Genomic DNA, 25,164 nt, shown 5'->3' on the forward strand with positions numbered 1-25,164 from the left:
GAGTGCCGGAGCCTATCCCAGCTGTCAAAGGGCAGGAGGCGGGGTACGCCCTCAACTGGTTGCCAGCCAATCGCAGGGCACATAGAGTTAAACAGTCGCACTCACAATCACACCTAGGGACAATTAATGTTGCATGTTTTTGGGATGTGGGAAGAAACCGGAGTGCCCGGAGGAAACCCACCCAACATGCAAACTCCACACAGGCGGGGCCGGGATTTAACCCGCGGTCTTCAGATCTGTGAGGCCAACGCTTTACCAGCTGCTCCATCGTACCGCCGAGATGATACATCAGGAATCATAATAATATTTTATCTGACACCTAATTCCAAAAGGTATCTCAATACATCAGTTTAACAGTAGTCTATCACACCCCAAATGATATAGTACCAAAAGAGATTACAATACGACAAATTATGTATCGATACATCAGGATCTCAGTATTTTGTCAGAATCATACCAAAAAGTGAATTTCTCTTCCCGATTTTAGTGGTCTGAACTTAGCCCCAGTGGCTCGCCTGCGCTGCTCGTGGGAGAAGCTCCCCAGCAAGTACGAGAAACTTTTCGGGGACCTGCAGGACGTCTTCGACCCGTCGCGCAACATGGCCAAATACCGCAACGTCTTGAGCGGCCAGAGCATGCAGCCGCCCGTCATCCCCCTTTTCCCCGTGGTCAAGAAAGACCTCACTTTCCTCCACGAAGGTGCCCTCCTTTTGTCAAACAACAAGTTTGTCTGTGGTGTGATGTGTCATTCTTGGTGATGGACTTCCTCTTTGTCGTCATTTGGTGCTGACCCAAACAGCTTTACTTCCGCTAAAGGCTTCCTCTGTTGATCGCTTTACAGAGTCAACCCAAAACCAGCAATGGCTCACTTCATCTTATGTAGGGATTTGTTTTATGAAGTGCTGTCGTGATATTCCGCAAAACATATCGCGATGCAGCAATGTAAGTTCTGAGGGTGAACAATTAAAATAATAAACAGAGTTACAATACAAGAATATCACAATGCAGTGATTCTATGGTGTCAATGGTACAACACTATGGTGTCACAATACTGTTATTACGCAACAATTAATATCTTCAAAGAAAAGCCAGCTGTGGTATTTGACGTTATCGATGAACGTAATCTGCCGAATTGGATGATCGCGCATCAGAAAATTATTTTATATGCGTTGAATTGATATTTTACAAAGTGAGCACAGCACAATAAATCAATATTGTCACCAAAAAAAGATAACGATATTAAATATTGGGATATCATTATTTTGTCCCACCCCTCAGCAGTATTGAAAGAGAGAGCGTAATACATTGAGATATGGATATTTCATAATCATACCATGCACAAACAGATCTACTCAATATACCTGGGTAGCCATAATTTATCCCATTTCCGATCAAAACCACAAAATATCAATTTAATCCCTGCAAAGTGAAATTATAGTTGTTGTCCACCACTAATTATGACCAAAAGACATAACGAGATTTAATCCCATCTCTGCGCGCCCGCCAGGCAACGACTCTTCGGTGGATGGCCTGGTGAACTTCGAGAAGCTGCGGATGATCGCCAAGGAGATCCGACACGTCGTCCGGATGACATCGGCCAACATGGACCCGGCCCTGATGTTCAGACAAAGGTCAGCCATCTTTGTAGTCCTACCATGTCGGGTTGGGGTACATTTTTTTTAATGTTCTGTGCTTATAGCCAGTCAGCATTCATCACTACGTGTTGCACAATGTCAGCATGCAGGGTCTGCGGTGGAGGCGCACCACTGCCCCCCGAAGGCGATTCTGGTGTACTACAAAAATGGTTGGACTAGTGGACAAAAGAATTGGGACACGTGTGACTTTTTCATCACTACTATGCGTCCTCGTAAAGTGTCCTGATACTTTTGTCCAAGTAGTCTGTCACAGTGGTGGGCAAAGTAGTTACATTATCAAGAGTCATATAATATATATTGTTTGTAATTCTTTGCATAAATTTGGCCCCCCCTCCCTCCGCCCCCAAATCGGTCAATTAGAATCACTCCATCCATTCCCTATTTTGCACTTCCTCATTCGGGTCAATGATGAAGTTACTTAAATGTATTTATTGTTCAGGAGTTTTAATTAATCTATCGCGTTAAGTAATTGGGAATTGATTTACAGTATTGTAATTACTAAGATTATTGATAAAATACATTTTTTTTGTATAAACATATCAAATTTTCATTTTGTTAAATAATTTATCATTGTTAATAACGTTAACAAAAGTCATTTTAATTATTTTAAATTAATACATTTTTAAATAATCAAATTACTCCATTAATTTAATTTATTGTAAATAATGAAATGAATATTAATTGTATACATTATTATAATTATTAATATAATATTTAATAATATTTATTTAATCCCATTTATTGTCATGATATAAATCCTCTCCCCCTGGTTGGAGCGTCTGCCTCACGGTTCTGCGGGGTTCAAATCCCGGCCTCCCCCTCTGTAAAGTTTGCATGTTCTCCCCGTGGCTGCGTGAGTTTTCTCCAGATGCTCCGACTTCTTCCCACATCCCAAAATCAACAAAAGCAACCGGTTCAGGGTGTACCCGATGACAGCTGGGATAGGCTCCAGCATTCCCCGCGACCCTCGTGAGGATAAGCGGCTCAGGAAATGAGTGGATGGATGAATTATTGTACATGTATATGATTGTTATATATTAAAACAAAATTGACATAACATTTTACATAATGATAAAACCCTTATTTTTAAAACAAGTTATTTTTATAATTCAAATGTATTGTAGATTTTGTGCATATATTTGTCATTAGTTTATGTACTTGAATAAATGGTCAATTGATATATTGTAAATAACAAAAATGTGAATCTGATTAAAATATGTACATATGGTTCAACATTTTTAACTGAATAATTGATTGATTAGTTCTAAAGTTTAAAATGCAAAAGAATTAATAAAATAGGAACAAAATGAAATAATTGGTTCACATTTTAACTTCTGAACAGCCCCTCTGTCTGTTTTAAAAGTCGTATTGTGACCCTTGAGCAGAAAAGTTTGCCCACCCCTGGTCCGTGGTCACATCCCCGCCACATTTTGCATTTGTTTTTTCACTTCCATTTCATAACCCAACCCCCTCCGAAGAGGAAAAAAAAACAAAACAAAAAAAACATTTGTCCTCACGCTTCAATCTCCGCGCCTCTCGCTTGCAGGAAGAAGAGGTGGAAGAGTTTAGGGTAAGTTTTTGCCCCACCCCCACCCCTGGCACCATGTGGCATTCCCTTAAAAAAAAAAAAAAAAAAAAAAAAGCATGCAAAGAGACTGACTTGAGTGTACATCTGCCTGTGCTTGTGCATCATTAACATGATTCATTCACGGCGTTCATCCATCACTGTTGTGTCTGAGTCCTATAGTAGCTTCAAATGCTAACAGGCTAATACATGAACCATTGGAAGGTACTATATGGACTCTGCATCCCATAATATTTCCCCAGTTGTCACCAATGCCCTAACACTCTTGATGTTTACAGCATGGCGCGGCTAGTTGCATGGACTTGTTTTGCTACTATAATATCAACATTTATAAAGATAACATTTTATTGAACTTTCAACTGGTGTATACGCAACATTAGGGTCGCCTGCATAATGAGTCATTATTTTTAGAATTCCTTTTTATATATAATACTTATTCCTCTCACCGGTGTTGTTCGCATACAATATTAAGTAAACGCCTTCAGTCGTCCGCTTTACGTCATTCCAAGTTGTTATTTTATATATATATATATATATATATAATTATTACAAGTATTATATTACTGTAACACGACTTAATAATATATTGGGTTTTTATTTTAGTTCTATTACTGTAAAAACATGAAATATTTCTAAATAGCAGTTTTGTCATATTTGAATATTGTCTTATTTTAGAAATGCTTTAAAATCTTCGTGTAGTCATTTTTATGTAAAAATATTTTACACTATATAAAGTATGTAATATCGTTTTATAGTTTAGTCATGGTTTTGCAAAATTTTTGTTTATATTTAAATATATTTTCAATTTATAAAATGTAAATACTTTTACAAATGTATTACACATGTTGATTGTTTTTGGTACTATATGTTATGTAGTATTTTATACATGTATGTATATATATATATATATATATATATATATATATATATATATATAAAACATTTTTAGTAGTTAAAAAATGTGCACTACATTACCATATTTTAATAGTTTTGCTAGGTTTTTGAATTGTAGCTTTTTACATTTGAAAATTGTGCGTGCATTGTATTTTGTCATACATCTATAAAATAAATAAACGTAGATATGATGTAAATATATTTTAATTACTTTTGGGTTGTTATAAGATTTATAGGTGGTATTGTAATATTTTTGACAATGTAATTTTAATTTTTCATTTTATTTGAAATGGCAGTAACAGACTTTTGCAACTCTTTTCAAATCCTTTGCAGATCCCTGAGTCAGGGCAGCACCAACTCCAACATGCTGGACGTTCAGGGCGGCGGGCACAAGAAGCGCGTGCGGCGCAGCTCGCTGCTCAACGCCAAGAAGCTATATGAGGATGCGCAAATGGCGCGCAAGGTCAAGCAGTACCTCTCCAACCTGGTGGTGGAAACGGACGAAGACAAGCACCAGATCATGTCGCTGCAGTGTGAGCCCGCCTACACCACTAGTGAGTGCGCACACACAAAATAAAAATAAAAAATCCCACAATGCATCTGGTCATTTGAATGATAACTGGTATCTTAATTTTGTTTTTTTTTTGGGGGGGCAACTTATAGTTTCAAAGACCCTGAGCGACCGGCGATCCACCAAGTCAGACATGTCGCCCGTGTCGCTACGCTCGGCGCTGCCCTCGGGGAAGACCCAGAACCGGGTGTCGCAGGTCCTTCAGGTGCAGGTGCCGCTCAACCCGCTACGCAAGAAGAGCAGTGCCAAGGACGTTGGCCCTCCTAGTGAGTACCCGGGTCTCTTATTCGACTGCATCAGCTTGGCAAATATTAAGACCTTGGCGGTTTTCTTCGTTCCAGACTTCAGCTCCCCTCAGGTAGTGAAGAAGCCCCCTGCCAGCTCAGCAGACGAGTGGGCCGCCAAGAGAGCGTCCGACGACACGGTGTCCACCATCTCATCCCGCCACTCCAGCCCGACCGTGTCGCCGCAGGGCTCGCCGCGCAAAGGCCCGTCGGCCAAAACCCAGACCTGCTCGGGCCAGCTGAACCTGTCGGGCTCGTCGTCGTCGCTGACCAGCGACGCCAGCACCAAAGCGAGCACCGTCAGCCTCCGCAGCTACGGCATAGGTAGGCCAACCTAAGCAAACTGTTCTGGTTGTGACCAACCAAACCTTGGGAGTACCAACTGTAGTTTTCTGGTCCCGACAGCCCGGTTTAGTTTGGATACTGTAGAGTGTAGTTGAGTCAGTTTCAAACCGGACCTTGTTTACACTGTGCAGGTTATGCGCTGCTCCCTCCGGGCAAAGCGGACAACCTGTCCGACTCAAGTCACAGCGAGATCTCGTCTCGCTCCAGCATCTGCTCCGTGGACTCCGTCCCCGCTCCAGGTCTGGAGGAGCGCTGCAACAGCATCGGCGCCAGGACGTCGGTCGCGTCCGCTCCTGCCGCTCTCACTGTGCCGGTGGGCCTGCCGACGCCCGAGAGCATGGCAGCAACTCACTTGAATGTGGACTACAGCCAGCCCAGCACCAGGTAAATCCCTTTATGATTATGTTTTTGCCATATGCCATTATGTTTGTTGCCTGCTATTGATTTTTTTTTAATGTGCTCATCGTATTGTTTTTCTACGTGCCGAAATTTTCCTTCCCGTGACGTAGTTCTCCTTCTTCCGCGGCTGTGCCGGGGTCATCTCGGGGTTATGCCACACGGAGCTCCACCTTCACGTCGTCCATCTCCACGGAGGAACTGACACCCGACCTGGCCTCCCTGGACTTGGTGGCCGACAGCGGGCGCGGCAGCTGGACATCCTGCTCCTCCAACTCCCACGACTCCTTCCAGAGTCTGCCCGCCTCTTCCTGCCGCCCCTGGGACCACGGCATCCACGGCCACCCGCTGGCGCTCGCTCACCGGCTGGCCGGCAACCCGATCGCCGAGGCGGACTACGCGCGCGACTCGGAACTGGCCAAGCAGTCCCGGCAGAGCTGGGCGTCGTCAGGATCCTTGTCAGACACTTATGAGGGGAATTATGGCACCGTCAAACGGAGGAATGCGACGGAGCCCGGCTCTGCCTCTTCCGCCTTGCCGACCAATGACGACGGAGTGCAGGGCACAGACCCCGCCTACAAAACTGTGACATCCAGCACGGAGAAAGGACTAATAGGTGAGTGCTCGGCTGGATGATAAGAGCTAAAGAAGCTAACTGAACATTGCCGCATCCTCATGGCAACTTTTAGCGTGGATAGCAGGGATAGTGAATTAGTGCAAGTTGCACACATTTCATTTAAGGCTACTGCAACTTAGCTTCTCCCTGTGGGAAGTTTAAGCAAGATTATCAAAAGTTAAAGATGGGACAATGTCTTCCATTCGCACTTAAGATGCTAAGTAAATGTTTGCTTGTAGTTTTAGGAAGGTTAGTAAGTTAGCGCTGATTGTAAAAATGAGTGGCGGTGTCTGAGCCTTACCTATATGTGGTGCAAAAAATGCAAACTCAAGGAAAATAATTAATTAGCTTTGTGAGAGCGTTACTTGCAACTGCGAATGTCAGGGATGATGGTTGAGAAGTGGAGTAATTTGTAATTTGTCTTTAGCGCTGAGTCTGATTTTAGCAAGATAAGTGAGAGCGAGTTAATGTTGTTAACTTATGGCTAAAGTTAAATTAGGGGAAGTTTTAACGAGGTTATCTAATTGTAAAACGAGTATTTATGTGAGCTTCACCGGTAGTTGCTATGAAACATGATGGCAAAACATTAGCTTGTAGTTATGGCGAGCTAGCGCTCATCATAGTAATGTTTACATGTGAGCCGCCATCCTTCATCTCACTGCTTCTCGTCTTGTTTTGCTTCATGGTGTTTTCCCAGTCGTCACCACCATTTAATTTCACCATATTATTTTTTTTTTGTGTTGCTCCCCTCCACTCCCTCCCCTGCTGCTTTTTTGTTGTTGTTGTTGTTCCTCCATCGCCTCCATCCAGTTTACTGCATCACCTCCCCCACCAAGGACGAGCGTTACCGAGCCCCTCCTCCCACCCCTCCAGGCTACCAGGGTCTGGCTCTGGGGGACGTCAAAGATTGCAGCGGTGGCACTGCGGTGGCGGCGGCAGGGGTGTCCGGGAGGCCTCCCCACCTCAGACCGCCCGACTACAGCGTGGCCATGCAAAGGAGCAAACTCCTGCAGAGCCCTGGAGCCGCCGGGACTCTGGCGCACGCCCGGAGGCTTGCCGGCAGCCGCCTTGGGACGTGCGACGTGGCCGATAGCGAGGACGGTGGGTGATCGGTCCTTTCAGAGGGATCTGCGATGGGTGCAAGTGAAGCTTAACTTAAAAGATTCCGTGAGGTTCTTCATCTAACCTGGAAAAAAATAGTGATTACTGAATAACTCGAATAATTCTCACTGACATTAAAAATAACCCATTGGTCCATGCAGCATCTCAAAATCAGTGAGGTTCTTGCTTTGACTGGCATGAAATACTTCTGCATATATTCTGGGTTATGGTCCCTCTTCAAATCAATAGTGCTCCTGCTCTAATATTGAGAAATGACAGTTTGAACCCTCTGAAAATCAATAGTGTGAACTTTGAAAAATAAAATTGATTCGGTCACACGTACCCTTCCAAAATCAAAAGGATAATTTTTATTACGTATAGGTGATATGAATAAAAAAATTGACCTCTGTCGTTGTCTTCACTCTTGCAGATGAACAAGTTTCGGCCGTGTAGATCCGTTGGGGACTGCACGCCCCGGCACCATCTTTGCCACCTCCTGGAACTCGTGCCTGCTTCACTTGAAAATAAGGACCTTTTTAAAGGCTTCCAACCAGGACAACAGAAAACACAATAGTTTGATACTTTTTGAAGCTTTTAACGTTGTTGTCCCCCACCCTCATTTTAATTTTGCACCTCAGAGCTCGCGTCACGTTTTTGCTTGGGACAGCAGAAGTATCGCAGGATCACTCGCGGGTCTTCTCGCGCCTCCCACGGATCACCAGTCTCATGAGCAAGATCCCCTTGGAACTCGTACCCGCTTCACTTGAAAATAACAAACTTCAGACCAGGAAAAGATAGAGAAATGTTTTTGAAGCTTTTACTTTTTTAATCATTTGAATTTTGCACCACATTTTCCTTGGGACGAGACTGCCGACAGAAGTTCAGGTGATTTGTGGAGCACTTCCTGTTCTCGGAGGAAACAAAATGGCCGTCTCCAGAAGCTAGCTACTCGAGCGGCGTGCTACCTCCTGGACTTTTTAGGGGATAAAAACAATGTGTTATTATTTTTTCGAGGTGCAGACGAATCGGGGTAAAAAAGGTGTTGTTTACAATGTTTATTGGGCAAGTGCGTGAGCCCCCCCCCCCGCCATACCCCTCCTTTTTTTTCCCATTTTGATGGCAGCCAAACGGGATGTGTATCTCCAATTCGTGTCGATCGTACAGGAATGATTGGTCTTCCCGATATCTGTCGGGAAGACTTATGATGATAATATGGTGGCATATGTATGAATGCGTAAATGCGAACGTGTGTGTGTTTATATTTATACATATAAACGTACATACAGACAACTTTTTTTGTGGTTGTTTTTCCTGTAAATTAACCATGGTGTATAGTTTACAGACTGGAATATTTTGTTACCAGAAAAAAAAGCGTTTTTGTTTTCTTTGCGGGGTCCTCGCTTGTGCTTCTTGTAGTTGTGCAGATGATGCGGCTGTGTGTGTGTTGATCTCACAACACATAAGTGAGGGTCCACACCCCTTTTCTCCCCGGTCCCGTTTGGGTCTCTCACAAAATCTTTTGTGGGTCCCTTAGGCCTCCTTGCGCCCCCACCCCCACCAAAACCATTTTAGCACTCCTGGGCCCCTCATGAGTCTCCTCTACCTCTGTTTGGTCTCATAGGACCCTCCTGGATGTCTTTTGGGTCTTCTGAAGCGCCATTCTTTTATTTCCAAGTATCCATTGTGGGTCTGTTCTGACTGCGTTTTAAAATAATTTGTCACAAGCGGTTCTCCACACGAGACCCTTTTTAATCTCCTGGTTCCCTCCTGGACCTCCTTTCTTTCATGGGTCTCTACTAGTCTGTTTCTGTCGCATTATTTGGGTCCCTCGTGGATCTCCACATGGCTCATTGTAGGTCTCCCGGACCTTTGGGATGCCTTCTTGGCCCCTACTCATTGTTCAAGTCTTCTGTCTGATCTCGTAGATCAGGGGTGCTTATTATGTCGATCGCCCCCAATAGGAGGTCTCATATACTTTTTACAGGCCAACTTGACAGCTTTTGTGGTTCTTGTAACCTCCCGCGCCCCCCACTTTGTTTAATTGGGTTAACCCGATCTAGTTTTGATAATCCACATAGACTGAGTCGCCATTTTGACACTTTCTTCTGTATTTGCACAACTTCACTCCTCACATTCTAAACCATGTGTCAGTATTAAATCACCCTCCTCAGGGGTCAATTAGGGATTGACCCTCATTTTAGATTTCCTGGCCCCTCCATTTTAGTCCCCCGCTAGGATGCAACGAGCGATGTGAATAAGAAGCAATGACAAGGATGTACAATAAAATGTCAAATTGAGTGTTCGCCGCACAAATAACGTCCCGCGTGTGTTTACGTGACGCTCGTCTTGTTGCTGTTTTTTTTTTTTATGTCTTTTACAAAGACGACTCCATTTCGGCCTTGTACGCTTTGTATATGTATATTTTTTACCGGTGGATTGTACATAGTTGTTCTATTTTTGTTTAAGAGGATGTGTACAAAGGATTTAAAAACGAAGAAGAAAAGACATTTTATTTCCTTTTAAGTCTACTGATAAGAACTTGGGACAGTGAATAAAATCCTAAAATGGAAACATGGTTTCATTATTGTGACTTTAAAGTGATGTATTAGTTGAATAGTCACTCATTAGCCACTTGATAAGGTGATTTGACACTTTTTTTTTGCAATGAATCATTATTATTATTATTACCATTATATACTATAACTATTTATATTATTAGCGTGAAATTTAGAAAAACTCCCAAAGTGCAGTTACACTGATTCCGCCATTAATGTAAGACGAGCGCCATCTCGTGTTCATATCTATATAATCAGTAGACGACGGCGCACACCTGAGGTTTTTTTTTCGCCACATTTACGAAGTGTTCATATTGGTGTTTTTTTTTAACAACACGAGTTGAGAGCAGAGCCACACAGACAATTTTTTTGTTGCTTTGAAAGACAAATTACACACCCAAAACAAGGTAATTATTGCAGCGGTAAATTAATAATATCTGGATTTGAAAACCTCGGCTGATGCGAAGGAAGTTTACGATGTGAAACAATGGTTGGTATATGTTGGCTGTGACAACAAATTTAACTTTTTGTCAAAATTCAACGTGGCAACAAAGTCCAGGTTATTTTATTCATTTATAACGCACCTCAGTGTACTGGTGAGTATTATTATTTTGTCGTTCGACAAAGTTACTCAATGTTTGACGAATCTTAACGAAAGTTAGCTTAGCTAATGCTAAAGAAATTGTATGAAAACCATTAAGTCGAAATTTTCTTTCTTTTTCGAGTTTTCTACGTCTGAATTGAAATGTGATCTTTGCCCCATCAAATCCTTGACAGAGTGGAGGCGAAGGAGACAAAATCCTTGTTCGTGCGCTTGAGACGTGCTCGGTCTCCTCGAAGCTGAGCTCCAGCTCGACATCGGGCGACAACAGGCTGCCTGCCTTCAAGGACGCTCGGTCTCGGGGTAAGGACTGCTGGCACTCGTAATTACAAAAGATGAAATAAATGCATGGGTAACATATGGATTTATACAATGGTTAAACATTTCAAATACCCTCTGAATCTTACCCATGAGACAATCTATCTTTCCTTTCATTATTGTAATTTTATTGCTGCTGTCAGCAAGGAGAGCTCTTTATGATGATGTATGAAGAATAGTTTGCAGTTTTCACACACAGTTCCACTGCCAACCACCAAGGGGCAGTGTTGTTTTTTTTTTTCTTTTCAGAAATACAGCTGAAGACGGGAGTTTTCAAAATTGTGGAAAAAGGCTATTTATTTTTGTGGGCAGGACATTTATCTATGCCACCATTAAAAGACTCTTCTATCCCCAAGACATATATGTATATTTTACAAATACAAAACAGTAAACAATCTGTTGACGTAAAACGTTGATAAATCTCACTACACAAAAATGCCTGATTCAAAAACAACCCGGTTAATTTGGTAACCCAACAGATAGTTTGAACATTTCCTCTAATTTTAATCCAACGTTGGTTCAAATTAACCAAACCTCTGACCCAACTATGCCAAAGCAAAAGGTGACTTACAAGTTTGATCTGGCATTTTTTTTAAATCGCATTTTATAGCGTTGCCAATGTTCACGTAAGTGTAAAAAGAAGTCAATAGCTGTTTGTTACAACTACCTACCAACCCAAGCTAAAATTACCTTGTCCAGGATATACAAAGATATTAAGATGAGTCTGACACATACTTCCTTGACACCACTTACTCATGTCCTATTAGCCACAGGTTTTGCACCATCTTGTAGCATTTTAGAGCGCTATGAAAAGAGCACCAGAAACCTGAATAGGTGAGTTTTTCAGTGGAAAGCCAATGATAGGTTCCACAGAAAAAGGTAAATTTATGAGTAGAGAACTGTGAATATATATATATTTTTTTTAATCGCCTTGTGTTATGGTGAATGCGTGTGTGCAATGATGGACAGCGATACGTCGACTCATGTTGACGGAGAGACGCTAACACCAGGCCATGTGAATGTGTGTGTTAGCACATAATGTGCTGCAGCAGACAACGTAAATTATAGTACTACTATGATGGACTGTTTTATCCTGTCTTCCCGTTCCATGTCTCCCTTCCTTCTTTCTATATTATAATTCACCCGTCACCCGAGTCGCTTCCACGGGTCTGCGCTGGTGCCACTTTTACGTGTGCGCGTCTGGCCGTGTCAGTGGTGAGGTGTCACCTTGGCCTCCTGGCGAACCTGAAACGCTGCTGAAATGTTTTCACGCTTCAAAACTATCAACAGATTAATCGGTAAATCTTTAAATGACAGCCCACCCGCTTAAATCGGGATTTGTTCACATCAATATGCGCTTGAACTTTTCTGGCTCCGGGCGCAGGATGATGATGTCACTGCGGGATACGTTACGGATGGTGCTGACACTCGGAAACTGAGCTCGATCCGACTTTTGATTTGGCTTTAGCTGAATTTTCCTATCAGAAAGGATGAGAGTCAGATAAATCCATTCCTGCTTTGGAATTGTTCTTGCACAGGTCATGAAATTTATCATATTTAAGTGCCATGTCATGTAAAAAGTTTTCATTCGTTCAGTATTTTTAACTCGTTGTACAATTATTAAAATGTATCTTAGTACAATTGCAAAAATGACTACTTACACACAAAACAAATTTTGGGGGTGTTGAGCTCTAGGTCTATTTTCTGGTTTTGTCCCTAGGTTATCATTCAATTTCCTGTTGGACGTGTGCATGCAAAAACCCTCGTCGTGATCAAGTTAAAAGTGATTTGTTGACAGTCACGTGGCGAGCCCAGTGCGAGCATCAAAATTCTGTTGGGCCTCATGATCTGCCAATTAATTCCGAACCTGTCAGGACATTTTCATGGCAGAGTCAAAGCTCCGAGCTGTGTCCAGTTATCAAATGTCAGTTTTTCCACTTCTCCCCAGCCTGTTCCTCCCAAAGGATCCTGGGTAATTTAGCAGGTAATGAGCACTCTGCCCGTGTCACAGAGGACTTATGCTATCTTGGAAACGCAAGACACACTTATTAGCATAATTTGAGTTGCGGAATAGATACTCCATCTTGCACCTGCTGTGGCATTTTCACAGGCTGACAAGCAGCCAAAGATCCACCTAAGCAAGCAAACCCCCCAGAGGATGATGATTGTGCGCCCCAGCCCGCTGACTTTGCGTTTTAACGGGCCAACTGGTTCTTTTAAAGCAGCACCTGTTCCAAAAGCACGGCTTACATTAGCAAATATGTCGTCAATAAGCGCCAAAGCAAGTTGTAGCATCCAATGAGGGCTTGTGACTTTGATGGTTGGACCCCAGGTACCCTTTTCCTCATAACCACTGCTTCTTTCACTAGATTCTGAGCTAGATTCTGTCCAAGTGTTTCCACCCCTGATTCAGTGTTTGTTGTGGTTCTGTGTGACTTTGGTCTATCTCTACAATGGGCCCACATCCGAGACCTTGGTTTCTGGAGATTTTATTGGTATTAGTCTGGAATGAAGGTTTTCTCCTTGTAAATATTCTCCAGACTTGGTTTCCAAAGAGCAGCTGTGGCTGTCTTGCAGATGGTAGTTGTTCTGGATTCAAGAAACTGTTGTTGAGTGAGTCTTCTGAAACTGCTTGCACAGTCTATAATCATCCCGTTTTCCACAAGATTATCCTGTTCACGCTCACCACTGTCCTGTTTCAGATGCCTCCAAAAACTGGGAAATTCATGGGACGACTTGTACTGGACCACATTCCAAGACCTTCTTCTCAGTAGACTTGGTTAGTCCACAAAGTCTATACCCTTCTCAAGTGACCAAATGAATCAAATCTTCCCCACGTACGTACTCTTTTGATTGATGAACAAGTTTTATTTATATACAACTTTACTATAGATGGGTGGCAAAACTGGTTAGAGCGTTGGCCTCAAAGTTCTGAGGACTGGGGTTTGAATTCTGGCCTCACCTGTGTGGAGTTTGCATGTTCTCCCCGTGCCTGCGTGAGGTTTCTCAGGGGACTCCAGTTTCCTCCCACATCCTAAAAACATTGTAGACTCGAAATTGCCCTTAGGTGTGATTGTGAGTGCGACTGTTGTGCCCTGTGATTGGCTGGCAACCAGTTCAGGTTGTACCCTGCCTCCCTTTCCAGTATGATGTCATCTGTAGGTCAATGTCTTCAGGCAGTGTATGGGTCCATATCACGCATGCCTGAATTAATTCTTTTACAGACCTATTAATGAATCAATAACGTAAAAAAAAATCAATCTTTAACGGCAAGTCAAAAGAGGTCAGGTAAAAGCCGTTTTTTTTTTGGTTTTTTTTTTTTTAAATTGGCGCTCTTACTTTCTTGCCACATGTTTACGAACGCAAGGTCACATGTGACATTTCTAAGCAATCAATACCCGGTTATTGTGAATGACATTTGCAAGAAGTCCATAACTTGGAATGGCTTGAAAATGTAACAGCGCTGACTGGGCATGTAACCAGTGATCCGGACTCAAGAAATCTCTCGGCGTGACCCGCTGATTACAGACATAGTGGCGCAGTCTCCGAAAGCAGCCTTTTAAAGATTGAGCTACAGCGCAAATGCTAGAATGCTCGAGGGGCCACGGGAAAAGAGGAAATTAATCCACGACCTTGAGGTAGAAATGTCGCTGGAGCGGTGGGCCTGTGGTGAATTGCGCTAACCTGACAGTCTTGTTATAAATGAACAGCGGAGTTACTTACTCGTTATTGAGGGGAGACCTTTATTAGAAACCTTGATTGAATGGATGTGGGGGGTGGAGGTGGGGGGGAAACTCAATGTTCCTGTATCTGATCCGAATTTGTGCCTTAACCTCATTAAGCTCCGCTATTTCTTAGATCTCTTTGGGCGCATTGAAAATCTGAAGTCCTTTACTTCTAATTAAAATGAATGCGGGGCTGGTGCCAACCCTCCCGAGTTCGCTCAGTTATTTTCATACCGCAACTTCACGTACACAGATCGACAGACCTGAGTTGTTGGATTATTTTGCCGTGCATTCGATTTTGGCTATATGGGGATATGGCATAAAATGCTTCGTGTGAAAATAACCAACATGGAATATGGGTGGCTGTGTGAAAGGAAATAACGGTAAGACGGTATCAGGGGTGTGAAGTTTAACACCCGGGACTCACTTCTGCTGCCCTTTTGCATTGAGAGCAAATGGCAGGTGAGGCCCACGTATTGTGTGTGTCTTGGCATTACTTTTGTGATAAATAATCTGCTGCAATGTGACGCGTGAGCTGAAAAATATCAATTTTCCTGACAATAAAACGATCCCGGATGCTGCCTGTCAGCTGTGGCAAAGAAGCTGATGATTTATGGCTTTTTTGCGTGAGAGGATTCAAAGTCAGGTCAGTTTGGCCATCAGAACAACACAAATCTGTCCATCTCTCGATCTTCCTATCTATCAATGATGTTTATCATCTATTTACTAAGACGGTCATCTTTTCTGTATCTATGCCATTTTTTTCAATGAGTTTCCTTCTGCACCTTTGCAAAATTCCCCTTTGATAGTCAATTTGTCACGTTTTCTATTTAGATACATTTGTATTGAATCTTAACTCATGTAACGTGTACAGAAGAGCTGGCGTAGCCACTGTAGCTTATAAGCAAATCTTTAGCTTCAGACTTATCTAAAATCCAACAGTTTGTGAAAATTACACGCCTTTGCTGGAGTTACACAAGAATCTACTTTTGTTTTTCTCTATACACATTTTGAAATTGTCTCAAGAAGATATTGTAACAGTACCAACTAGCTAGCTAGCCTTAGCTGTTGACTGCCAAAATCCTACAGATAGGTGGAAAAAGACCTACCCTTTAATGTAACTACACTATAATTTTCTGCCATTTATTTTTCTTCTTATACGGATTAAAATTGTCAGTAGACGCCAGTGTAGTATAACTAGTTAACTAGCTTTAGCATCAGACTTAGCTAGACGACTTCAGACATTGTGAAATGTGCACAACTTTAAAGTAGCTACACTGTAATCCATTTTTGCTGCTCGTCAGTGGTCTTTTGACTAACCTGCGTAGTCATGATACAGAAGTTATAAAAGCAAACTGAATCTCATTTTGAAATTTTTGTTTCCAAACAAAATTCATACAGTTCCAAAGAACAAGCGACTTTAGTCGACTTCGATAAAACAAAAGCCAAATACTTTATTTTTAAACTTTTTTTTTTTTTTAATCCCTGAATCGTCTCACGTTGGTATCGCAAAATCTGTTTCAATTTCACGCATGGAAAAATGCCTTTATTCTATCTTTTGCGCAACTGTGCTTCCCGCCGGCATCCTCTTCACAAAAGCAATAGGTTTCCACACACACTGTTCAAATGTGATAACAAACCGCGGTTCGCACGCAAGATGTGACCTTTTGATTGTTCTTCTCTCTTTGTAACGTAGAGTCACTCAGTTTATCTCTGGATGCTCTCCAGCACTCACTTTCTGACACTGTGTTTTTTGTTGTTGTTTTTTTTCACGGGGGAAAGCGCAAGGCAGGAAACAAACGATTAAACCGTGGAAAGGACAATAACAAAAACTGTCCAATAAGGCTAAGGTGCTTTGCTAAGGTTAAGTGTAGCAGTTACTGTTAAGGCGTCAGGGTAGGTTTTGTGTTAGGGATGGTTTAGGGGTTTGGGTTAATGTTAGTTAAAATTTTGGATTAGGAATTAGGGGTGGCGTTAATACCGGTATGTGCATTAAATATTGTAGCTTCTACATGAATTAGAAGCTACGATGTATTCATGAAGTGTATTTTAGTGAAGTGCATTCGCTGTACGTCATCCTCGTCTGACAGAAGTGCAGCTATCGTCAGGTATAATTGTTTTAGCTAGCTCGTTATAGGAAGCAATTTGATGATTCAACCAACAATTTAAAATATTGGCTAATGTTTAGATGGAACAGCAAAGGATTGAGTCCATGAATTTATGCTTATATTTCTTTATTCCTTTCTGGTTTGTGCTGCCACGAAAAAGGATATCTGCAATGGACAATCAAAACTGCTGATCAGTTTGTGGGCACCACTCTACCCACCCTCGAGGACTTGCATACTATTCAAACGAGGACAAGAACAGGCGGTATCCTATCGGACCATCCGCATCCTGGCCACCACCTCTTCCAGCTCCTTCGCTCGGGTACGTGCTACCGATCAATGCAAACTAAAAACGAGCAGGCATTCCGACAGCTTTCCCCCCTCTTGCAATTAACTTCTTGAGCAGCTAACGTACAAGAGCAGACAAAATCCTCTCAGACCCCTCCCATCCTGGTAACCACCAGAGCACAGCTAACAATTTTTGTGTCTTGTTTGTTGTCACAAACTGCCGTGCTGCTTATTATTATATACTGTGTTATTACTTGTGCACTCACTGTAGAACTGTCACCACCCTGTACTATCTGCACATGTGTTGTTGACAAATACTAGCCTCCCGTACCAGAGTCAGATCTGCACCATTTGCACAATAATCATTGTCCCAGATTATTTTACTACTGGCCAATTTAAACGGCATACATGGCTTGAAGTCTTAATGTCCTTTGCACATACTGCTCTAAATGTCGGAGGACCAGAGTCCTCCATCCATCCTATCCACAACTGTCCAAAAAAAAATAATTGTTCCATCATATCCAGATTACTAGCAACCTTTATTGCTCTGTGACTGTTACTCTGACGTTCATCCATCCATCCATCCATCCATCCATCCATCCATTCATCTTTTCATCAGGGGCTCCATGTCTTTATCATCTTTTTCAGTAGGTCTGTTGTCATTTATGACATACTAAAGCGACTCCTACTACCAGAGACAAATTCCTTGTATGTTTCTGACATACGTGGTGAATTAAGATGATTCTGATTCTGACTACAAGGGGGTTAGTATACAGTAGGTATCAGCGGTAAGGGTAGAGTTAGGGTAAAAGTTTGAGTTGGGGGTTACTAATAGAGGATTAACGTTACTATAATGGACCTATGGTTGGTCTTTTATTAATAAAGTGTCAGCTCTTGTTGATATTATCTATGTGCAGAGTAAACAAACCGCGCGACTGTGGCATATTTTTCCCTCCATTGGCTTTATATTGACAATCGACGCCATTGCTAATAAAAGTGGCCAGCTATCGCTTTCAGATTCCTCAAGGGGAAGTGGGCCATCACAGTCTCACCCTGCTTAAAAAAAATAAATCTACAGCGTCATCTACTGTCTCATTTGTCAATTTGCCGGAAGGTTCAGCGAGTGCAGGAAAGGTAAACACATTGTGTCACATTGAGGGAGGAGTATAGTATTTCCCATTTGTGTTTTCTATTTATTTCACACATCTTATTTTCCTCAGTGAATACACATTGTCTTTTTATGTACTCGCAGGAGAAAAAGTTCATCCCGTTTACAAGAACAACCAATTTAATGACTTACTCAAGTGGGAAGCTTTTGCTCGAGTGGTGCAAGACGAAGCATCGGGTGGTCAATGTTAATAGAGATAATGGAAAGGAAACGAAAAAACGGCATTAAAAAAGGCATTGTCCTCCTTAGCGCTTGCTGGCTCGCACTAATGGCTTTTATTTGTGAGCTGTGAGCGTCAAACATTTTCTCTTAAGTGTACAACATTTCAAGGATGAGTCAGCACATTTCACCAACACTTTTTGTTTAAATTGAACTAAGCGCGACATCTTCCAGTGTGTTCATGATTTGCGTTCAAACAATAAAAACAGATGGCGGAATATTTCCCGCAGAACTGATGTGACTTGTGCAAAGCTCTCATTGGCTGCAATCAGATAAGTTTAAAATTCACATTAGAGACATCCGTGTGAAGAACTAACAAGCACAGCAATGTTGAGCTCATGACTCAAGACATCAGTCCTATCTGCTTCCTCGTATACGCTCACTCTGATAAGCTCACTTTGGTGACCACACTCTTATGTCCCCGTTGCTGTGACCTCACTCGTATGGCCTCACCTTTAAAATCTCATTTACAGTATAGATTTCGTGCACCTACGTCACCGAAATCACGTGACTGGCCATATTGCCGGTCAAGGAATGTATTGTTCAATGCTCAGTCCGTTGAGACCCAACGAAAATATGTCTTATAGCACGACGGCCAGAGTTTTGTCCAATACCGTTAAACATTTAGAAGGTGATAGGTGACGAAGGTACGTGGAAAAATGAGAGACACTTGGCATAGAGGACCCATATTTAATGCCTTGTCGATGTTTTCGCAAACTCACATTCATTAACTATGATTGCGGGGAAGAAAAAAAAAAAGAGCACGGGGAGTCGGCTCCTCCGTACACGGAAGCGTATTGCGGCTACACCTACACACCGCTAAACCTCTCTGCGGCATACTTTTTTTTTTTTTAATACGCATTGTTCTCAAATGAGTCAATTTGGCATTATAAATACTTTGGAATTTGAGACTAAGAATAATTCCTCCCCGAAACGAAGTGATTGTTCCACAAGCGTGTGTATTTGCTTGGGCACCAGCCATCATGTTTAATTGCCGAAATCCATCGATCTTTTCCAGTTCTTTCTTTGAATAGCTGTCTCGTCTGTTGCGACAACCAACAGCACAATAGGTCTCGGGTAATGTAAAATATTCTCCTCCGGTTCAATGTCCCCCACAATGTCGAGCAGCTCTGTTTGACCGACAATATGGCGCCGTGAAAATGGCAACGTCACGTGCACAAGGTCTATATAATGTCACATCGCTCCCTTGAATTTACTCCTGTGACTTTAGCCCCTCGCCCCATTGCTAGAAATGCCGTAGGATCGGTGGGTCAATTGAAAAACTGGTCATCAACTATGACCTCACTCGGATTCCCCAAAGTTTATAATCTCCTCACTCTTATGACTGACTACTTTCTCTGGTTTTATTGATTCACCCCTTATCCACTCACTCTGCTGACCTCACTCAGACTTCACTCTTCTTACCTCACTTTCTGGTCTCACTCCCATTACCTCACTTTTCTGACCTCTATTTTCTTACTCCTTCATTTTGACATTTTCCCTCACTCTTACAGCATTTCTTCTTTGGCTTGACTCGTATGCCTTCACTCGGACGACCTCCCTTCTACGACTTCACTCCCGGGACGTCACTCATACGACCTCACTCCCGTGACCTCACACCTGTAATCTTAACGGGTTCCATGAAAGTTCTTTCGTGGGTAGAAGGAAAAAAAAACAAAAAACGGTCAACTTTATCCAAAAGCGCTAACTCCACACTAATGAAAGTCCCTTCTTATCTCACCCTCATGAATTTTAATACAGACGCACAGATTACATTTGTGTAGATACTGCACAGCCTTGGGGGAGGGAGTGACAGAGGCGAGGTTACCGGCCGAGATTCCCATTGTGAGCATTCGGAAGAGCGCTTATTGTTTCCTATGAATACATCAGCGTGGCACCCAGCCAAGGATAAAGCCAAAAGAAAATTGTTGGGCTAACGGGGCTAAGTAAAAATGACATACAGTATCTACAGATACATCTTTCCCTTCGAGAACTTTCCAACTTGTTGTCTTTTGGGGAAAGATAAGTAGTTTGCTCACTTTCATAGCGGGATCCCTGTGCTTTTCAAAATTTAATTTTCTATCACATCAAATACGAAATGTGTGAATTGTTCTCCACATGACCTTTCACATTTGCCGTTTGATGTGGAATGAAAAAATGAAGTCCACGATTCTGACTGAGATAAAAATGTTAGGACTAATGGATGAAATTGTTGAGGAAAATTAAAAAAAAAAAAAAGGTAAATATGAGCATTTACCCTATAAAATGTCATAGTTGCCTCACGAATAACCACAGAATAACTGTTTTATTATGAATGGATGGATCTAAAAATCTACAGAACCCTCTTCAAATGCCGCGTTTCTGTTATGTGAAAAAAATGAAATCACTAAAAAAGTGGACCATGATGGTGGCAGTATCATGCTTTAGGGCTGTTTTTCCGTTAGTCAAGGTAGGTAGGTAGATCTATCTATCTATCTATCTATCTATCTATCTATCTATCTATCTATATCTATCTATCTATCTATCTATCTATCTATCCTATCTATCTATCTATCTATCTATCTATCTATCTATCTATCTATCTATCTATCTATCTATCTATCTATCTATCTATCTATCTATCTATCTATCTATCTATCTATCTATCGATCTATCGATCTATCTATCTATCGATCTGAAATTAAAATAAGATATAACATTTACAGTTTTCAAAAAAAAACAAAAAACGTCATCTGATCATCACATCTTCCAGCATCAAACATCCAAGGCAACAGGACAATGCGTACTTGCCTCCTTCCTAAAATTCCCAAAAGGAGGACCTGCTCCCAACCTCCTTGTCGATTGGCATCCGTGGCGACCGGGTCAACCTGTCCTTGAGGATGAGTAGAAATTGGCACAGGCGTTGCGTAAATTTGCCAAACAATCAGTTTGAGGCGGGGGCATCTTCCACACACACACACGCACACATGCGCAAACATGGAGACACAAACACCTTCTGGCCCGCTCATCTGCGCCCAAATAAAACATAAAACAGTTTGGTGACTTTGTTTTGACTCCTTCAGTTTTGCAATTATGATGGAGAAAAAAAAAAAAAAAGGAGCAACCGCTTGCTGACCGCATCTCATTTTCTGGATATTTCTAGCGCAATAGTTGCCATATGCCACCATGGCGGTGTGATGATGCCTTGCCCGATAGATTACTTTCACCTCATCAGCCCGCGCTCTCTTGGCAGAGGCCGGCGGGACTTGCTCTCCACGGGTTTGCGCTGCAGTGTGTGAGTGTTGGTGTGTTAATGGGGAAGGAAGAACGGGAAGGAAGGGAAGGACGCAAAGGTTGAGGTTGGTGGATGTCAGTGAGTCAAAGTAAAACTCAACCGCATAAAAAGTACTTGGACCTTGAGCAAAGTTGGTTTTGAGCACTCAAGTGCTGCAAATTGCATCACAGGCAAAAATATACAATAATGCACTCTGATACAAAGACACAAAACACACAATCACATGCAAACAAAGATGAACACCATACAAACACACAAGCCCGATACACAAATGACAAAGATGCACTTTTTAGTCCGCAAGTCAATGAATATAGTTTTCTATTGAATGAAATTACATTTTTCAATTAGTATGAGTTACATTTCATTAGTTCCAGTCAGGTGGCACGGTGGAGCAGCTGGTAAAGCGTTGACCTCACAGTTCTGAGGACCCGGGTTCAATCTCGGACCCGCCTGTGCGGAATTTGCATGTTCTCCCCGTCCCTACGTGGGTTTCCTCCAGGCACATCCCAAAAACATGCAACAATAATTGGACACTCTAAATTGCCCGTGGGTGTGATTGTGAGTGCGGATGTTTGTCTCAATGTGCCCTGCGATTGCCTGGCGACCAGTTCGGGGTGTACCCCACCTCCTGCCCGTTGACAGCTGGAATAGGCTCCAGCACTCCCCATGACCCTCGTGAGGATAAGCGGCAAAGAAAATGGATGGATACTTTCAATCATGGGTGAGCAAAATATATTTTGCTTTCTCTGAATGTCTTAAGATTTTATTTTGAAACAATTCCAAGTAGAGTGCCTTGAAATGTGACTGATCCCACTTTAGGTTTTTTTTTTTTTTAGAGCCGACGGATTATCTTTTTTTCTTTTTTTTTGCTTTGACTTTCAAACTGAAATTTAATAATTTACTCCAAAACAAGCAGTAGTTTGACAGATTTATTGAAAATTAAGTTTTAAACCAGGGGTCTCAAACTGGCAGCCTGCAGGCCATTTCCGGCATCCAAGATGATATTTTGAGCCCCCCACCTAACTATGACAGTTAAATGACAGTGTGGCCCTGAAGTTTTATATAAATGGCACTATTAGTGCTGTGTGCAGAGCTGACGAACCTACCAATCACGGTGGGGTCGTGGCTCTCAGGGGCGTGACAGCGACCAGGCTTGATGCAGGCAGAGAAACATTTTTCATTGAGTGAAAGTTACAGTGGCGTTGCCATGGAGAGTTTCATGAGAAGTTTTTTTTTTTTTTTTTCACACAACTTGTTTACACCAGATTCCTTGCTTATCTTTTGTGCTAAAAAAAATAAATAAATGAAAAGACGTTTTTTAAACTTTCTCATTTAAATTGCGTGCGTGTGCGCCGAGGCTGCGGCTCAGCGTCAGCTAGAATGTGCCCACAGCGGCCCCCGAGGTGAATTAAGTTAGAGACCACTGTTCTAAACGGTTTATTGCCAGACCCATTTTTAGGTTTACTTTCAAACATTAACATAAAAGAGAATTGCATAGTATTAAAAAAAATCATATACATATACAAACATCTAAAAAAACAGCCATATAGCTTTGCCCTAAATAAGTCTCTTAATTTAATGTTAGAAACAAATATAAAATGCTATTAAATAGCATCTGTGTTGCAGTGTTATCAATTCTGGAGCAACAAATGTAGCAGTAGTGGCTTCAGAATTTGGAATTCGCTCCTGCATCAATTTCCTTCCACGCCGCTGCTTCCCTGCTGCAGCAGTGTTGATTTTCTACCCTCCCCCCCCCCTCAATGGAATATTTTTATCGTTCCTTTATACTCGTATTAGTGCCTCCAGGTCCATTGGGGAAAAGCAACTTGACCTTTTTCTCTCTGTCACTATGGTGAATCGAGGCATCAGGACATGATGTCATTTTGCATGGGCTTAACACGAGATGAGCACAATTACGGTTGATTCCTGTTCTGCAACCAGATACTCTGTTTCCTTTCTCAGGGTTAGTCAACTCAGAGTTCAGTTTTGGACTAACACTGTTGTTGAACCTCTTTCCTGCAATACCTATGAGTATGAGTACACGCTATACGAAGTCAAAGATCAACTCCAAATATCACAAATGCAAAAATTCTCCAAATGAAGACAGAGTAGATCTACTCCACGAAAGAGATGTGTGTGTATTTGGCACTATTTAATAGAGGTTACACAACAGTTAACTCCCCCCACACAAACACACACACAATTCATCCCATAGAAAACCAAACATAGAAACCACATTGACACAGCTACAGTGGTCAATTGAAATACGGCTTTATTTTGTTCGGTGACCATGCTTGTACCTCTGAACAATTGTATCACAAATGATCATTTCTGATTTAAAATAGTTACTTGAAATGCAATGAATATATTTCAAAACAAAAAATTGCACTTTTAAGTGTTGTACTGTACAAATAATGCACAGTAGCAACTTTTGCTCCCGGGATTACCTACAACCATGGAAAATGTAAACAATTCACAACTGTACTTAATGCAGCTCAATCGCATATTAAGGTTCCCTATCAAGCGTCAAAATTGGGTGAAAAACCAAGAATGTTATTGTTTAATCCATCCATTTTCTTTGCCGCTCATCCTCACGAGGGTTGCGGGGAGTGCTGGAGCCTATCCCAGCTGTCAACGGGCAGAAGGCGGGGTACACCCTGAACTGGTTGGCAACCAATCGCAGGCACATCGAGACAAATAGCCGCACTCACAATCACACCTTGGGGCAATTTAGAGTGTCCAATTAATGTCGCATGTTTTTGGGATGTGGGAGAAAACCGGAGTGCCCGGAGAAAATCCATGCAGGCACGGGGAGAACATGCAAACTTCACACAGGGAGGTCTGGGATTAATATAAATGTTCATATTATTACGATTGATAAATGTTTCTATGTTTCTGTTTTTTTTTTTGCTCATTTTCTTTCGATAAGTGAAGTCGCAGAATGAAAAAGGCTGAGTCGTTTGTGCCTTTCTTCTACGTAGGGGTAGGACAGTTTGTATTTATTTATTTGACCAATGTAGCATCTCATAGGAAAAGGCAGGAATGTGCTGAGTTGCACTCACATAGCGGGAGCAGCCGTGTTTCTTCATGGTCGTCCAAGGTCAGGGGCAATGCAATTTGATCCTGTCAGTCACATGGCAGTCATTGAATAAAAGTTGTTTTCTCTCTCTCCCTCCCCCTCTCATTCGATAGTTCTGGTATTCCTAATGAGATGGCCACTGTGTATTTTGATCTATCAACCTACACAATCTTCTCGCAGACCAGAGTTCCAACGTTATGTCTCACGTCATCTTTTTTTCTACAAAGGTTTGAGTCGTGTGACTCCTCCGAGGTGTGTATGTTGTCCTCCGTGACATACGCCAAATGTCGGTCTTGGTTTTGCACCTTCCCCTTTAGTAGCAAAGGTCTGGGATTCCTCGGTGTCAGCATCTAAAAATAAAACATGGCAGCCTGCTGCTTTTCTG

The 25,164-nt window shown here is 42.2% G+C and overlaps 2 protein-coding genes across 18 annotated transcripts in view; both read left to right on the forward strand.

Annotated features, from left to right (window-relative positions):
• Positions 1-9,273, forward strand: part of rapgef6 (Rap guanine nucleotide exchange factor (GEF) 6) — a 72,339-nt gene extending 63,066 nt beyond the window's left edge. For 2 of the 4 annotated variants that reach the window (XM_061803881.1, XM_061803882.1), the window contains 10 exons: positions 488-699; positions 1,508-1,631; positions 3,202-3,225; positions 4,468-4,688; positions 4,798-4,971; positions 5,047-5,313; positions 5,466-5,718; positions 5,844-6,346; positions 7,157-7,447; positions 7,878-9,273. In XM_061803881.1, the coding sequence (XP_061659865.1) occupies positions 488-699; positions 1,508-1,631; positions 3,202-3,225; positions 4,468-4,688; positions 4,798-4,971; positions 5,047-5,313; positions 5,466-5,718; positions 5,844-6,346; positions 7,157-7,447; positions 7,878-7,900 (2,092 nt within the window). In that variant the 3' untranslated portion in view covers positions 7,901-9,273. The remainder of the gene's footprint in view (positions 1-487; positions 700-1,507; positions 1,632-3,201; positions 3,226-4,467; positions 4,689-4,797; positions 4,972-5,046; positions 5,314-5,465; positions 5,719-5,843; positions 6,347-7,156; positions 7,448-7,877) is intronic. The other 2 variants (XM_061803883.1, XM_061803884.1) reach the window with 1 other exon arrangement.
• Positions 9,274-10,099: 826 nt separating this feature from the next.
• LOC133492023 (uncharacterized) overlaps positions 10,100-25,164 on the forward strand; it is a 99,011-nt gene continuing 83,946 nt past the window's right edge. For 9 of the 14 annotated variants that reach the window (XM_061803902.1, XM_061803896.1, XM_061803900.1 and 6 more), the window contains exons 1-4: positions 10,100-10,492; positions 10,780-10,906; positions 13,624-13,700; positions 16,915-17,073. In XM_061803902.1, the coding sequence (XP_061659886.1) occupies positions 10,490-10,492; positions 10,780-10,906; positions 13,624-13,700; positions 16,915-17,073 (366 nt within the window). In that variant the 5' untranslated portion in view covers positions 10,100-10,489. The remainder of the gene's footprint in view (positions 10,493-10,779; positions 10,907-13,623; positions 13,701-16,914; positions 17,074-25,164) is intronic. The other 5 variants (XM_061803903.1, XM_061803904.1, XM_061803907.1 and 2 more) reach the window with 5 other exon arrangements.

This window comes from Syngnathoides biaculeatus, chromosome 18 (assembly GCF_019802595.1).
Source record: "Syngnathoides biaculeatus isolate LvHL_M chromosome 18, ASM1980259v1, whole genome shotgun sequence".
NCBI classification, from domain to species: domain Eukaryota; kingdom Metazoa; phylum Chordata; class Actinopteri; order Syngnathiformes; family Syngnathidae; genus Syngnathoides; species Syngnathoides biaculeatus.